Source organism: Drosophila persimilis, unplaced genomic scaffold, assembly GCF_003286085.1.
Source record: "Drosophila persimilis strain 14011-0111.01,24,50 unplaced genomic scaffold, DperRS2 tig00000700-arrow-arrow-pilon, whole genome shotgun sequence".
NCBI classification, from domain to species: Eukaryota; Metazoa; Arthropoda; class Insecta; order Diptera; family Drosophilidae; genus Drosophila; species Drosophila persimilis.
Window position 1 is genome coordinate 669,949 of NW_020825340.1, and position 16,206 is coordinate 686,154.

General features: G+C 43.9%; 4 protein-coding genes across 5 annotated transcripts; 2 read left to right on the plus strand and 2 right to left on the minus strand.

Annotated features, from left to right (window-relative positions):
- Positions 1-1,348: 1,348 nt before the first annotated feature.
- Positions 1,349-2,745, minus strand: LOC6601472 (transmembrane emp24 domain-containing protein B). The gene is made up of 5 exons (XM_002026403.2): positions 2,448-2,745; positions 2,298-2,375; positions 1,979-2,242; positions 1,741-1,908; positions 1,349-1,685 (listed from the first exon to the last, which is right to left on the minus strand). The coding sequence occupies exons 1-5, from the start codon at positions 2,610-2,612 to the stop codon at positions 1,629-1,631; spliced, it is 732 nt and encodes a 243-aa protein (XP_002026439.2). The 5' UTR covers positions 2,613-2,745; the 3' UTR covers positions 1,349-1,628.
- An 853-nt stretch (positions 2,746-3,598) lies between these two features.
- On the plus strand, positions 3,599-4,882 carry LOC6601471 (aldose 1-epimerase). The gene has a single exon (XM_002026402.2). It carries the CDS (start codon positions 3,678-3,680, stop codon positions 4,770-4,772), a length of 1,095 nt encoding a protein of 364 aa, XP_002026438.2. The 5' UTR covers positions 3,599-3,677; the 3' UTR covers positions 4,773-4,882.
- Positions 4,883-4,960: 78 nt separating this feature from the next.
- LOC6601470 (brachyurin) lies at positions 4,961-5,949 on the plus strand. The gene is made up of 2 exons (XM_002026401.2): positions 4,961-5,258; positions 5,323-5,949. Exons 1-2 carry the CDS (start codon positions 4,990-4,992, stop codon positions 5,891-5,893), a joined length of 840 nt encoding a protein of 279 aa, XP_002026437.2. The 5' UTR covers positions 4,961-4,989; the 3' UTR covers positions 5,894-5,949.
- A 2,406-nt stretch (positions 5,950-8,355) lies between these two features.
- LOC6601469 (protein SCAI) lies at positions 8,356-15,880 on the minus strand. Of its 2 annotated transcripts, none has more exons than XM_026992052.1 (9): positions 15,185-15,880; positions 11,176-11,325; positions 10,923-11,105; positions 10,627-10,857; positions 10,446-10,568; positions 9,267-9,712; positions 8,943-9,197; positions 8,674-8,877; positions 8,356-8,600 (listed from the first exon to the last, which is right to left on the minus strand). In XM_026992052.1, the coding sequence occupies exons 2-9, from the start codon at positions 11,271-11,273 to the stop codon at positions 8,356-8,358; spliced, it is 1,785 nt and encodes a 594-aa protein (XP_026847853.1). In that variant the 5' UTR covers positions 11,274-11,325; positions 15,185-15,880. The 2 variants fall into 2 exon arrangements, with proteins under 2 accessions (XP_026847853.1, XP_002026436.2); XM_002026400.2 differs by having other exon boundaries at positions 9,267-9,727.
- Between the last annotated feature and the right edge of the window lie 326 nt (positions 15,881-16,206).

Here is a 16,206-nt window from a genome sequence, read left to right on the forward strand (position 1 = left end):
ACTAACTATACAGTAGTGTCAGTTCATACAACGAATACATTCCAAAAGAATTTTCTGAATTGGGTCCCTGGTATTCAGCAGTGGCGTTCGGCTTGAGCCACGTCATCACGAGCCAGCCGGTCCAGCAGTGCATTTGAATGTGTTTGAGTAACACACATACAATATTATCTCTCAAAAATATTTGATACAATAAATTTTTTTATTTTTAGCGCTTCGCTTAACTTGGTTTTGTGTTTCGCTTGAGGTTCCAGCGTATTTTAATGGATGGGTGCACAAGTATTCTCACATTCTGCGTGTATAGGTTTTAGGATTGCTGGCGTTTGTGGGCTATTTCACTTTCGTCTTCTGGGCTCACATACCCTTAATTTTTAGAGTATTATGACAGTTTTTCAAGAAGCTTTCTCCACAATATCAACAGAACTGTTATAAGCTTATAACTTATAATTAGACCTCGGATTTTGCATATTTGCATATTTTCATCAGATTTTTATAAGTTATAAGGATAAGCGGATATACACATGTAAATATACATCATATACATATGTATATCATAATTGACTTCACATTCAAAGAAATCTTCATTAGGTTATTCAAGGTGCGACGTTTAGCCAAAAGATTTGAAGTTTGATGGGCAAGTATGACACAATCTGTATAGACCCATTTCAAAGCTATCCATAATAATAGATGATATATATAATTTTCTGAACGCAAATCACTTTTGTACATGGGATCAAATGTAAGTTTATATGATACTAGGGGACAAGCCCCCCGCACAATCGATTCGCTTGTGCGCCAACCCCCGTCTCACTTGCTAAAGCAGCCACAATAATTGTCTCAATGAACTGCAATTTTTCAAGAACTAACGTGTCGGTCATTTGTAACTGAGAAACATCTGCGTCTGTGAGATACATTTATATCTGTGATAGTAGAATTTTGGGCGACGACGACGACGATCCATAACCATGTATTTCATATACAATAATATGTACAGTACAATACATATATTTACCTACATGCATATGTATGTATGTACATGTCTGTATAGATAGATGTACAAGGGGATTTTATTATGCGAAAAATTCGTAATGTAGATCTAATTTTTGCAGAATATAGCATTTCAGTATTCTGGAAATAAATTCGTTACATAGAAAACTTCTTTGTACGGATGTTCGTATTAGAGAAATTCGCCTGCAAAAGCTTTCAAATTCCTTGGAAAAGTAACGGTATATGAAGCTTAGTAAAGGTGAAAGTCCTTGTAGAGCTTCCAGTGCTTGAGCACCCTCATAAGCTCCCATAGCTTTAGCCAAGTCAAATAAAACTTGGATCCCAAAAAAAATTCGTCATTAAGTACAAAATTATTCAATATTTTTATTGAACAAAACACACACTCATTTACACTTATCACAATAAGTTTGTTGTATATAACTTGCAAGACATAACATAAGTAGTTTCATATATACGTCAAAAGTCTGCCTAGTTTGCACTTGTTCTGTTTAGCCAGTGATAAAATTAATTACAAAAATGCGAAGGGAATCGGCCTTCATCCTGTTGAATGAATGTATTGGAAATGTGCGGATGGGAAGGTAAAAAAAAAAGAGTAAGTCATTGTGCAGCATATCCGAGAATCTCTAAATGCGACTCCTTGAATTAGATTTCACATCAAACAGCTTTCGCACGAAGAAAACCTGGAAAACACAATGAAATTAGATTGAAGTCAATGAAATAGTGGATTAAACGCACCTGAATGGAGCATGTGATCAATATGACCACAATTTGGCTTAGCGAGAAAGTCTGAATGTAGGAGTTATTATCCAAGAGCAGAGCATAGTCGCGGGCCTCGCGATGCCGGCTATGCGCCTGATAGCCCATCATGTCGTTGATGTTGCGCTCCACAGTACCGATGGTGGCCTAAGGTAATAAGTAGATCAGTTTCAGTTTTTGGGTGTGGCTTAGGAAAACAAAACCAGTTTCTGCTTACTGTAAAGTTTTGCATGTTCAGCTGCAGCTGCTCAATCTCTTTGGCGTACTTGTCCCAGGCATCGTACTTCACTACTGTGATGTAAATGTTGACCAGCTTGCCAGCGAATCGCGAGAACTGGTTGTCAATGCAGACGGAGTAGTAGCCGCCGGGCGACACCTGGTCAGTGTAGTCCGCCGTGGCCTGCCACTGGTAGGGCTTCACCACTTCATTGGCTGGATTGCGCACGGCAAAACCGGCCATGCCATCGCCGCCACGCACCACCTGGGGAACACAATTGTGAAAATCAAAGAGAAATAGTATCTATCAATGGACTTACACTGAAGGACACATAGAAAGTGGCCCCCGCCTGTACGTACTGATGATAGCAATCTTCTTTGCCAGCGTCTATGTGGACCTGCAAAGAGTAAAACAATAATCTCCAGCTGTTCAGACTCCGTACGTCGTGTTGATGCTGCGTACTCCTTACCTTATAGTCCATGGCAACTGCTGGCAGATTCTCATACCACGGCTGTTGCGCCTCTTGGGCTGAGGCAACTTTGATCAAGCAGCAACAACAAATCAGAGCGAATGTCAGTAATAGATTATTAATCTGCTCTCGTTGCCACGTCAATCGCATTTTGGATTTGTTCATCTCAGTGTCACTTTGTGTATGCCAGCTATGGGTACGGACTCTAAAATGCGTTTTTATCTACACTCCCTGCCGAACGGATGAACTAGTGATTAGGAATTCCTACCGGTTAGCTTTCTATTTGCTAAATAAACATTTAAAAATGTTAATAAACAACCAGTCGACCGCGGATCTATCGATACAATATACGGTCAGACCCTTGAAAATATACCGAAATATACCGATGAACTATTTGCACTCATATTCCATCATATTTCTCGATTTGGATATTCGGTTGAAAGTTAGAAGTTAGCAAGGAACCTCAGCAATGAACATATAATTTTATCCGACAGTGTAAACAATTTTATACAAGAATGGCGATTTGAAGTACTTATCTGAAACTGATTGTTTATAAAATAAAGTATAGACAGAAAATATCAACGATAATTTCCACAAAATTATTTGTTTTATATGGTAACTACACGCTAACTACACATTGGCTACATATTAACTACATCTCTCACCTGAGGGGAAACGTGAACGTTTGTTGAAAATACTGGAAAATACTAAAAAGTATATAAATATAAATACTGCTAGCAATGCTATTAAATCCTCAAAAATGCTATAAAATATATAAAAATATGCAAGGTGTTTGAGTTCATAAATATACCGAAATATACCGTCTTATTTTCAAAACATTAAACATGTGCAAGTTGCGTTGAACCGCGAAAAATAGTGCTGTTTGTAAATCCAATCCAATATAATTTCCTGTAAAATAGTGAGCAAGGAACCACCTGTTGGGTAAGCTGCGCATACAGTATATATAAATATAAATATTTCGCTAAAGTGCATCGCTCTTATCGAAGGCCTCTCCAGCCCTGTTTCTGATAAGACACAATTTTCATATGTTTGTTATATTTTTTTATATATTGTTGGTTGCGGCTGTTTTGCGATAATTTAGAGTGTGAATACTTACACACACGTAAATTATATTAAGTGGTGATTAACCTCTACAGCGTTGAGTAGGGCAGATAAAAATGCCAGCGCACTCGGCGCGCAAGTTCATTTTGTAGCTGCATCGAGATCGAAATGGTTCACGTCACCGAGGATGTTTTTGCTACTGGAGCAGTCAATCCATTTACCAAGCAAACGGAACCCATTCGACGCTTTACGCTATCCAATGGCAGTCGCATGTCGGTCCAGGTGATCACCCTGGGCGCCACCATCACCAGCGTCAAGACGGAGGATGCCCGCGGCCAGCTGGACGACGTCACGCTCGGATTTGACGACTTGGAGGGTTATCAGAGCGAAAAGAATCCCTACTTTGGGGCCACCATTGGACGTGTGTGCAATCGTGTAGCTAACGGACGCTTCAGGCTGGATGGCGAGGTGGTGGAGGTGTCCAAGAATCGGGATAACAAATTCCAGTTGCATGGCGGATTCGTGGGCTTCGACAAGGCCCACTGGGATGTGGTTTCGGTGCGTCAAGACGGCGTCACACTATCGCACACCAATCCCGATGGCCATGAAGGTTATCCGGGCAAGGTCACGGCCACAGTGAACTTTACCCTCAGTGAGGACAACTGCCTGCATGTCCGGATGATGGCGGAGAGTGACAAGCCCACGCCCGTGAATCTCACAAACCACTCGTACTTCAACCTGGCTGGCCACAAGGCGGGTGCCAACGGTCTCTACGAGCACACCATCGAGATCAATGCCTATGGCATCACCGAAACGGACAAGGACTCCATACCCACCGGTAAGATCACACTGGTGGACGGAACTTTTTTCGATCTGCGCGTGCCCAACAATCTCGGGGAGCGCCTCAAGCAGCTGCAACCGGCCCGTGGCTATGATGATAATTTCTGTGTGGAGTTTGATCCGCCACAGCCCTTCTCTAAAGTGGCCAGAGCAACGCATCCACCCAGTGGACGCTGGCTGGAGGTGGTCAGCAATCAGCCAGGCGTTCAGTTTTATACGGCCAACTTTATGCCGGACGTGGAGCGTGGAGAGGCGGCCATTCCCGGTAAGAGTGGAGCAGCCTATGCCAAGCATGGAGCCTTCTGCCTGGAGACCCAAAAGTTTCCCGATTCTGTGAATCACAGCAACTTCCCATCGACGACCTTGCGCCCCGGCGGGACCTACAACCACGAAGTCATCTACAAGTTTGGCGTCTCCCAATAAGTGCGCCCAAACTCTCTATGCAATCCCAATATGCCATAAATGCCATGTATCCAAATAACCCAACAACGTAACGATAATAACCAATAAAGAAAAAACACGAATGCACTCGAGAATTATGCAAAAGTTCGATAAGAGCCAGAGCACGCCTTGCGGGGCCATTAAACTGTAGCAATCAGTAGAGCTAATAGCTCGAGAGCAGGCCATATATAACCAAGGGATGGTCACAAGCCATAAATCAGTTGAAATGATTCTTCAGCTGTTTGTATGTCTGATCGCCCAGCTAAGTCTGAGTTTTGGCCAGGAAATGGGCTATCTCCGCATAATGAATGGCACCACGGCTAGGGATAAGCAGTTCCCTTACCAAGTGGGTCTGCTTTGCTACTTCGATGACTCAAAGGATGAACCGAATCTGTGTGGCGGGACAGTCATCAGTAAACGTTGGATTTTAACAGCAGCCCATTGCTTACAGGAACCGAGCTCTGAACTGTAAGTAAAACCAACAATAAATAGCCTGCTTTGAAACGTGCACTAACAAGAGATTCTCTTGCAGACGCAAAGTGATTATCTACGTGGGAAGTCTGGAAGTGGACGAGAGTAAGCCATTTGTAGTCAAAAAGAGCGCAACCATTGTCCATAAGGGGTTTAACCGAAAAATTGTAGCCAATGATATTGGCTTGATAAAGCTGCCAAAGGATCTAACGTTCAATGACCGCATACAGCCGGCTATTTTCCCCGACCTGGGGAACACCTATGAGGGAAAGATGGCCATTATTTCCGGCTGGGGTCTGACCAGCAAGCAGCAAGCTAGCAGTGTCCTCCAGTACATCAGAGCTCCAATCATCACCAACGAGGAATGCGAGAAACAATGGAACAAGCAGCTCAAAGGGAAAAGAAGGAAGCTCGTACTGGACTCCTTTATATGCATTGATTCCAGGGCGGGACTCCCGTGTCGCGGCGACTCTGGCGGTCCTCTGGTTCTCGATGATGGCTCTAGAACGCTGGTGGGCATCGTCTCGCACGGTTACGATGCCAAGTGCCAGGTGAAACTGCCAGATGTCTTGACGCGTGTGTCTTCGTTTCTAGATTGGATTGAAGAGCAGACTGGTGGTGGTTTGGAATGAATGGGCTCCTGTGGAATGGCATCGAGTGGCAATAAAATACGAATCTCTTTTCAAACGTGTGCTTTATTCTTATTACTCATACAAACTCCCATACTCGTACACTTTCTCCTTTCTTTATCTCCCATTTCGTTTCGTTTCCATACTATTTTCTTGTGGCTTTGCTAAATTTGTTATCATTTTTTTATATTATTTTCTTGTCGTTTTATAATGTTATTTGTGACTTTGGTTGCATGTCTTTTAAACAATTTGTTTATGATAATGTTTAAATGTATTCATTTGTGGGCTTCGTTTACGTGTGAGTGTGATGTGGTGTAGTGTGTGTGTGTGTGTGGTTAATGTTGCTGATTATTTGTGATCCTTTTTTTTGTGGTTTTCATATTTTTTTCTTCGTTCTCCCCTTATTTGTTGTCGCTATCTCATAAATGCAGTTCTCAAAATGTACAAAAACCTGAATGGAAATGATACAATGAGTGTGTGAGGAGGGGTGATATATATTTTGGTTTCTTCAACATTTGTTTCCTTTTAGTAGGTATTATCCCATATACTCGCATGTATTGTATGTACAAAAGGTGTAAACGAAATTGTGAAAAAGCTATACAATTTGTTAGTTAACAAAGCGAATAAGTTTAAGAACTCGGCTGAATAAATTAGTTGAGTTGTATTATCTTTTTGTTGTAGGCTGCTTGAAGACTTCAGAAAAATTCGTTTGTAGCTAGCATAAAATTTGTTTTGGTTTGCTTTTCGTTAGTTTTTCTTTAAATATATAAAAAATGCACATATTATTCGATAGTAAACCATAATAGTAAAGTAATTGTTAAACTGTTTTCCTCTCGTTTTCCTTTGTTACGATCCGATATCGCTTCCCTTTATGTCCGATTGCGGCCGGCCTCGTATAAAATGATCGATTTACTATGCGTTCAACTAGTGTTATTTTCATATTGAAATATATATGATTTTTTTCGTTACTTTCAATATTGCGTTTATCATTTGCCTATAAATCCATAGAGTTCGGTTCGTGTGACTTGCAACTATATTTTATTATAACTGTTTAATATATTATAATGCGTTGATTCAGGGTCTAAGCTGAACCGAACTGAAAACTGAAATTGTAATATATTTTGGAGAAACGATTCCAGAACAGAATAGATTTTTCGTTTTAGTTACATTGTAAACTTTTTTGTATGCATTTGTCGTTCGGTTTCGTATAAAATGTTGGTTGGGCTTTTTGTATTTTACGAGTACTCGTACTTTAACATACGCAAAATATATTTTGTATATTTTTTCCACTTAGTTTCCGCTTATCTAGGGCTTTATGTATAAACGTTATTTTTAATTATTATTTTTGCTAGACTTTCCTTTTGGTTTTCGGGTTTCCCTTTTTCTTATTTCCGTATTTTCCCGTGTTGAAACAGTAACTTTCAGTCATCTTTTAATAATAATAATACATACATACAATATATGCAATATTACATACGTACAATAATATTCTGGTTTCGTAATTTTTTGTTTGTAATTTTAATTTTAAATTTAATTTGTTATGAGCGCGCCGCCGTGTGCAATGCATAAAAAAACGCAATGCATTCCCTTTCTTATATAGTGTGTCGTGTTCATAATTCACATTCAATAATGGTTTTTATTTTGTATAAAAGCTAAAATGTTTTTCCGCTGCGTATGACAAAAGTTTACATATCCTTATATATCTTTCTGATCAGGCGATCCTAGACCCATACAAAAAAAGTTCACCCAATTTCAATACAAAAATTGCCCCGTCCTCGTCCCACGAACTCGCTTCAACAAAATTTGATTTCAACTTTGGAAATGTTTTCCCATCATTTTCTTTTGGCAGTTATCGTTTTGTTAGGTTTGTTTTTGACATGTTTTGTGGTTGTTGTTGTTTTTCTTTCTGTTGCGTTGCTGTTGCTGTGATATTGGTTTAATATCATTGATTTCATGTATGTATATGTGTCGTTATCATTAGATTTATCATTTATCATGTATGTATATGCTAAGCAACTAACATTGGACCATTCCATTGCGCGACGCACTATATAAGAAAACTAGCTACTTGATTACGTGTTATATTTACTCGTACTTGACTTTATATATGCATATATTATATATATTTATATTCATACTTGTATTATTATGTTATGTCGTTATGTTGTACGTTATTATTAAAATGAATTACGCCCATGCGTGGACAGCAGCCAGGCAGTTAGGATACTTAACCCCCACTAAAAAAAAAAATGAGTAGAAACTCCCAAAAGACCCCCTTATTCCCCTTATACCCCCTCTATAGAGCCCAAGGCCCAGATCCAGTGCCAGCTCCAAGTCCAACCTTGCGGAAAAGTATTGTACAGCAAATGCATCAAAGCGGAAAAGTAAGAGCAAAGGATCTGGTAGAGCTGCTGTCGCATGCAGACAATTAAGACTAGGACTAAGACTACGGCCAAAAAAAATCATCAGTCGCACTCCGGCCCCTCCGAGAAATGGCCGCGCACATCGAGAGCCGAGGCCAGCTGAAAGACAATGTGCGATAGCGATGGATGCTCCAGAAGCTCGCTTGCTGGCAGCTGGGGCTCGCAGCGCGGCCGCATGTGGCGACCACGGAACCCACGATGCAAACGCAGCACCACATCACAGAAGACGAAACGTAAGATGAGTGTGCGCAGAAAGTCGTCGCCAAAGAACTGAACATACGATGAGTCTATCCGGCAAATGAAAGTCGAATGAGATTTGATCGTTCTTTGAAGGGTATGTATATCAAATATGCTCCTTACCTATACAGCCTATGCCCTGTTCGATCTCATCCATGCGGCAACGCGTGACCAGGCGCGAGGCCTCCGTTATGAAGCGATCCACATAGGTCTGGCAGCGTTCCCAATGATGGATGGGCACATCGCCCACATTGCAAATGTAGCAGAGGGCCGTGAGCGGGGAGTGCAGGAACAACGTAAACAGCGATCCATGATGCTGGACATCGGCTGAAAGAGATCCAAGAATAATCAGTGATTCCTCATCCTCAAGGGTATCCGGGGCACGGACTTACCTTGAAATGCGGATGGTACATCTTGCGGTGACATGAGTACGACCAGCGGCTGGCCAAAGTAGCGGGGTATGTGCTGAAAGACGAACGAGTTGTCCGAGTCGATGACAATGAACATGGGCCGGCGTGTGAATGGATAGAGATCACCCGGATATAGGCAGTGGTTCTCCTTGTACGATTTCCCGCGACACGACAGTCCCCCGCCATCGACACTGTCCCGCTTGGCGCAGGTGGCGACGCCACCCAGCTCATACCCAACTGGAAAATAAAGATATCGTGATGGTTCGGACGCTTGGACTGTTTACCATACTCCTTAGAGATACTTACAGTCTTCGGGATGTTTTGTGGTGGAGAAACAGCCGTCCGCGGACATGTACAAGAGTAAGGCGCCACCCAGTGGCAGTTCCCTAACGCCGCTGGCGAGGAAGACCATCAGCTGGCTAATCGAAGGCTTATAAAGTAGATACTTGTGAGGATTGTCTCGAAAATGACGGCCATTCTCCTGGTAACCCTTGGATCCTGGCACACCGTAGGGTGGAATGCGACTGGCCGCAGGACTGGCATCGTGTCCGTGCAGGCCATGCGCCATGCTCAGCGGATTCGTTGCCGATTCCGTTGGCTCTCGCTCCAGCGTCTGCAGCATCCGGAACATGTCCATGGTCAGTTCCGAGAACTTGGCCTGCTCACAGGCAGAGCCCACGATCAGGATCTCCTGCAGGCTCAGCGTCATGTGCGGCGACCGCTCGCAGGGCGGCGTTGTCAGCGGCGATAACCTAGAACCGGAACCACTACACATAAGTCGTTGTAGTTGTGCTGGTCCACAAGCGATTGGCGGGGGCCCGTGCTTTCACAGAAGAATTGAGAATGTGGCGCACTAATGAGGTGACAAGGGTACGGAAGGAGAGAAAGTGGGACTCGTGTGTGTGTTTGTGTGTGGGTGTGTATTGGGATCGAGGGTGGTCAAACACATGAAATGATAAATTCTTGTGAGTGTCTGAGAGTGGACCATTCCGAAAAACATATTTCCTGTATCAATATACAGAAAATATGTTTTCGAGTGTGCGAAATCAGGCTATAAAACAGTCATCCTAAAGAAGTGGAGTGGATCTGTTTTAAGCCGTAGTATTTATTTAGATTGTGTATTGTGTGTGTGTGCGTGTGGTGTGTGTGTAGGTTAGTGGGTGGTGTGGGTGTTAGGTTGGATAGATCATGGTTAAAGTGCGTGACAAAATGACAAAGGTGAGTGTTTTCTCTGGTGTTTCAAGTCTTCTGTGATAAGCACAACGAAATCAACATAATCAACGGCAACCGAACTCAAGCAAAACTTGTATACCTACGCAAACAGAATATAGCGCTACCCAAAGTAGACTCTTATACATATAGATAGATTGATAGATAGATAGATATACTTTTGGCTACCCCAGAAGCTGTCCAAACTCCTCCTCCGCCGACGAAAGCACGGGCAATTTGTACGCGGTATGGGCACAAATTGTGCCAACGACTCACCTGTGCGATAATATGATGGGATTGGAATCGGCATGCAGTACGGCTACGGCTGCCTCGGCCTTGATGAAGCCCTTGATCTCCTCCAAAACCAGCGACCATTCCAAATGATCCTCCGGCTCGTAGCTGAGAAAACTTTAGGATAATCAAAGCATCGACACGGAAAGTATATTGCCACTCTTACGTGTTGGTGTACTCCTGTATCTGCTTCTCCAGTTCGGTGACCAGTTCGCGCACCAGCTTCATCTTCTTGAGCAGCAGACAGACGACAATGAAGCGGGCATAATAGCGCAGCTTTTTCACCATCAGATCGGGCCGATCCTCCTTGGCTGCCCGCGAGTAATACGCCCGTCCACGTATTGCCGCATAAAACTGATACGCCTCATTCAGGTAGTTGGTTTCGCTGGTTCTTAAGCTGCAAGACATAACAGAAATTTGCTGGTTAATTCAAAGCAAAGGAATACTGGTGGGACTACCTACTAATAGTGATAATAGAGCTGGCCAATTTTGCTTGCTATCTCGCCAATCTGCCAACGCTTCAGTCCGTACTTGGAGTCGAGCACCATGCGGTGTTGCTGCTGGAATTTCCACAATTTTGTATAGACATCGAAGGTGCGTCCGAAATACGCTTGCCACTGCCGATGACCATATTGCGGCAGATCCCTAAAGAGAGTACATATAGAATATATTTGTAGCATTTTGGATGCAAGGGATGCCGCAGCATTGCACTCACCTGAGCCCATTGAAGAGCTGCTTGGATTTCTCTAGCAAATGGCAAAACTCCAAGACTAGCTTTCGATCCTGTTCTTCCGTGGATTCCATTTTCACCATGCCGTTCTTCTCAACCTCCACCGCAATGTGTTATGTCTGTGAATCGGTTCTGCTGCAAAAATGCAACCGTTGGGATGAGTTTTAATCAAAAGTGCAACGAGTTCTCTCAGCCCCACTTGGCATACTAAATGAGCAGAGGCGATAGAGAGATTCTATGGATTCTATGGACAGACTCACTCAAAAACTATCCCACAAAATAAACAAACTGAATCATGCAATTCCGCTATATGCATCTATCCATCCATCCACCAATCCATCCATCCGTCCATCCATTCATCCATCTATCTATCTGTGTATCTATCGTCCCTCGCAACGTGGCATAGATGACTACCCACTTGAGATTCATTCAGCCGCTCATTCAACCATTGTTGACGTGGATAATGATAATGATGATGATGCTGTCAATGATGCTTTGCATGCAATGAAATGAAATGCCTATGCGGCTTTTTTTCCTCCAACACCAACACCAACACCAAACCCCCCCCTCCCCACCACCAAACCAATGCACATTAAATTTTTAATTTTTATGTGCCATAAATCAGGCATCAAAAACCGCAATATATCGTATTTGATTTGGTGTTTTTGTCTAAACCGAAAGACAAACGGCAAATGGTTACGATTTAAAGGCATAAATGTTTTAATGCACGAGTACTCTTACTCTTACAATTACTCTTACTCGTACTCGTACTCGTACTATTTCCGTTTACCGGGTTCATGGATTCATGAATGACCGGCACGATACGATACGACACCAATACGAATTCAATTAAAATTTCAATTTGGTAAAAACAATTACGATGCCTTTTAAGTGCACACGAACAGATGGATGAGATGGGATGGAAGCGGATGAAGATGAAATGGGATGAGACAATCGTTATTCTGGCGGTGAGGAAGTGGGGAACTGCCAGCTATGCATCAAAAGCTCAATTAATAACGCCCGACCAGGCGACCAAGCGACCAGGCGAAATTGTTTGAACAAAAAACACAAGAGGGAAAGCGCCCGACGACCCCTGAACCCGAACCCGAACCCGTACCAGAACCAGAACCAGGAAAATGTCGAACAGAGCAAAAGAAGAGTGGAACTGAGCAAATGCACAAAAGGGTCGGCAGTGCAAATGGCGCCGCAGCGGCCACATTGATTTGGCTTTGGCCAAAACTAGGTCGCCCCATGGAGCACACAAAAACTTTCAATATGAGCTCATCAGCCAACAGCCAACAGCCAGCAGCCAGAATCCAGTAGCCCGAAATGGGAACTGAAGATGGCCAGGAGATTTGGCTGGAGATGGGGCTAAATATGGGCCAGGAGATGGGGCTAGAGATGATGTAAATGTAGTTTAGTTTTTGTGTGTTTGTTCCGGCAGGCAGGCAGTCAGTCAGGGACAAAGGAAGCTGCGTCAACTATGCGTCACCTCTGTGCGGGGTCGACCAACAAGTCAATTGGGCGACAGGCGACAAGGCCGCTCTAATGTGGGCACACGCTGATATTTATGGCGCCCTAATCAAATTAAGTTTTCATTTAGCGCATTAAAGTGACATAATATGAAAATTACGCATACGCAACGTTAACAAACAAGACAAGAGTGAAGTAGAGAGCAGGAGAGTACAGTGGAGTAGAGCAGACACAATCAAACAGGGCTGACAGACGGGGCCAGCCGCAAGCCCACTCACTCACTGAATGACAGACCTCGCGCCTTATGCCACTGCCACTGCCACAGGCGGATGCTCCTGCTGCCCTGCTCTCCTGCTTCTGTTGCTGCTGACTTCATCATTGTCATCATCATCTTCATCATCGTCAGCAGAATTTAACCAACATCATCAGCATGTCAACATGTGGAAACCGGAAATGAAGAAACACAAATACTAAGCAAAGTCGTTGCCACTGCGATGTTGCTCATTAACACCCCTGCCTCCGCTGCCCGATCCTGCGCTCTCTCCTCCCTCTCTCTCTCTCTCTCTGTCTCTGTCTCTGTCTTCTAAGCACACATTTACAGTTAGTGAACGGTAACGCTGTTCACTGTCGCACAGCCAGCAAATGTGTCGAAGACCATTTGGTGGGGCATTAGAAAAAATACTCGGAAATATTCATTTGGAGATTCAAGTAAAAAATGGTTAGGCATATTCCTGATGCGAAAATGCACACCATGGACACTTTTGTCGCCTGTTCAGTCAGTCAGCAGTTAACGTGGCAAAGTTTTTTCTCCTTTTTAGCGCTCTCTCCTGCTGCTACTGGTGCTGGTGCTACCGCCCCTGTTGTACTTTTTGTTGCGTGTGCCTTGTTGCCTGTGTGACAATATGTGCAACAACAGCAACAGCTACGAGAGCGAGTACAACTGTTGGGGAAAATCCCAATCCCAGTCAAACAAAGCATGCAGCAACAAAAACAAAAACAACAAAAAAATAAAAGGAACGGAGTATGCAACGCACTTTTGGCGCCAGACGGAGGGGAAAGACTGGCAGAATGGGGAGCGGGATAGCCGCCTTTTGACTGACGGCCAGGCGTAGGTCCTTCCATCTATTTGAGCGAGTGTGTGCGTGCATGCTTGTGTGTGTGTTTGGGTTTTTCAATGCCCGCCAGCACTCCTGAAGCAACAATACCAACAACTATTCGCTGCTACTTCGCGCTCTCTCTCTGTGCTGCACATTTTTTTGCCCGTTGCTTTTTTTAGTACACCCTTGAAGGGAGAGGGTATGGCTTTCACTCGATGGTTACAATGCAGAGAGGAAAGAATTCTCGATCCTTTATGGATGTATGTAGTACTACATACATATGTATCTATGTGCATTCTTATTAAACATTCAGTAATCGCGTCATCCGACAGTTTTTAAGCTATTTACTAATCTACTTTTTGGTTAATGTAGTATTTAATTGTAGCTGCAACGTTCGGATCCCAATTTCATATTTGTGCCAAAGAAATAATCAGTCGGATGTGTTCGGATTCCAACGGAATATTCGATTTCCAAGGGTATCAACCACTTCGACTTCCCGTAGCTATACTTCCTTCCTTTCTTTTCTTTCTACTTCTGGCCGATGCGAGTGCGAGTGTGTATGTGTGTGAGTAAACAAGCATGCAGTTGCAGGAGGAGCGACCGGGAAGGACCACGGGAGAGAGAGAGAGAGAGCGAGAAGGAGTAAACTCCTCTGGTTGGTGTGTAATCCTTCAAAGGCATTGTAGGCTACACATTTAATGGCATTTTGACGCTGGCAACGCTGATAATGATGTTGTCGTACATGCTACGTCCGCATCCGCAGCAAACTTGAAGTTGTCTGCCCCACAGACCCCCTTTCTTCCCCTTTCTGCCCCTTTCCTTCTCTGCCCTTGCAATGCAATGCCCTCGTGCTCCCTTGGTCCCTTGCACGCCCCACCAGTCATTAGGACTTATGAATTTCGGTTTAACAATTGAGCAGCACAAAGGACACGCTGGCGGGAATCTGCAAAACTTTGGCATAGTTCAGCCTTCATAATTAATGGCAGCGCGGAAAAAAGAAAAAACTCTGCAAAAATATATAAAAACCAACTGCTTGAGTGGCCCAACTTTAGCCTAATGATACGGACAGACGGACAGACAGACAGACAGACAGACAGACAGAGAGTCGGTCCGAAAGTTACACTTCTCATATCTCTGGGCAGACATCTGAAAGTAGCTCCACAAAAGTGCACACAAAACTTTGTCCCAAGGCTGCTGCTGCTGCTGCTTCTGCTTCTGCTTCTGCCAGCAAACCGGATGTGGAGTGGCCAGCGGAGAACTTTTTCCGTAGCCTTTGGACATTTTAGTCATTTTAAATTTTTTTTTATTTTGAGATGTTTGACTATTGCTGGAGGGCCATTTGAATTTTACATTTAATTGGCAATTGGCATATCCATTGCATGCAGCGCCCTGTGGTATGCAACAAATTCGTTTGCCAATCTTACCTTATCATTGTTGTACCTGCTGCCGCCACCAACAACAATAGCAACAACAGCAGCAGCAAGAGGAGGAGGAAGAGCGGTGGTCTCCTCCGTCACAGCCTATGGCAGGACGCCGACGCCGACGCTGACACCAGAACCGCCTTCACAGCCGTCTTTGCAGCTTATTGTTGCTGTTGCTATTGGTGTCGTTGTCGTTGTCGTCGTCACCGTGACCGCCGACGACGCCGTTGCTGCCGCAGCCGCCGTCGAGCAATCAAATTAGCGTATGTTGCCGCTGCTTCTGGTGGCGCTCCCGCTGACGACGCCGTCTTCTAGCTTTGTTCCTGGCGCCCTGCACTTGACATATGTATGTATGTACGTATGTTCGGAGTCCGGAATCCCAGATGATGAGTGCGATTGATGAAACACTTTTCACACAATTTCTTTCCCGTTCCACTCGCGATTCTTTTTTCTTTTTTTTTTGCCGGCTTGCAATATTTCACTGGCTTCTGGGACGCACTGGCGAGGGCTCGAATGTGGGAATACACAGCCAGGGATTGGGGCAGCTTCAGTTACCGTTCCGAGCTTTGGACAATTTCGGGCGTTTTTCCTCGATTGCGGTGCCGTGCGTGTGGGGGGCAGAGAGTATGTGAATGGTGAAACGCTGCGACCGTCGCGTATGGCTGCACAGTATTGAATTTTTTCGCATTTACATTTTTAACGAGGAGGGTTGGGGGTTGGTATTGATTTTTTTGCGATTCTGACAGCTCGCTAGTGCCAGTGCTAGCCGCCAGGCGGCGTTTTCTGACAGTTGTCCGCTCTTCGGGGGTGGGTGGTTGAACACCGAAACTCTCCACAGCCAAACAGCTGATTTGAGTGGAGAGTAGCCGTTAAGGATATGAAATTTGAATCTTCCCATGGAAATAACACCCCATTTGCATCCGTTTTTACACTACATGAACACATTTTTTGAGTTTTATTTGCATTACATTAAGTACATTAACATTTACATTTTGCATTACATAAAAGCGTTTTGAATTTTGGTT

Coding starts and splice junctions, on each gene's coding strand:
- LOC6601469 (XM_002026400.2), bottom strand. CDS start 11,273: ATGGTGAAAATGGAATCCACGGAAGAACAGGATCGAAAGCTAGTCTTG. Junction 11,106..11,175: donor CAGCTCTTCAATGGGCTCAG/GTGAGTGCAATG, acceptor TACTCTCTTTAG/GGATCTGCCGCAATATGGTC. Junction 9,728..10,445: donor CCCATCATATTATCGCACAG/GTGAGTCGTTGG, acceptor ACTTATGTGTAG/TGGTTCCGGTTCTAGGTTAT.
- LOC6601471 (XM_002026402.2), top strand. CDS start 3,678: ATGGTTCACGTCACCGAGGATGTTTTTGCTACTGGAGCAGTCAATCCA.
- LOC6601470 (XM_002026401.2), top strand. CDS start 4,990: ATGGTCACAAGCCATAAATCAGTTGAAATGATTCTTCAGCTGTTTGTA. Junction 5,259..5,322: donor CAGGAACCGAGCTCTGAACT/GTAAGTAAAACC, acceptor ATTCTCTTGCAG/ACGCAAAGTGATTATCTACG.
- LOC6601472 (XM_002026403.2), bottom strand. CDS start 2,612: ATGAACAAATCCAAAATGCGATTGACGTGGCAACGAGAGCAGATTAAT. Junction 2,376..2,447: donor CAGTTGCCATGGACTATAAG/GTAAGGAGTACG, acceptor TACTCTTTGCAG/GTCCACATAGACGCTGGCAA. Junction 2,243..2,297: donor CTTTCTATGTGTCCTTCAGT/GTAAGTCCATTG, acceptor TGTGTTCCCCAG/GTGGTGCGTGGCGGCGATGG.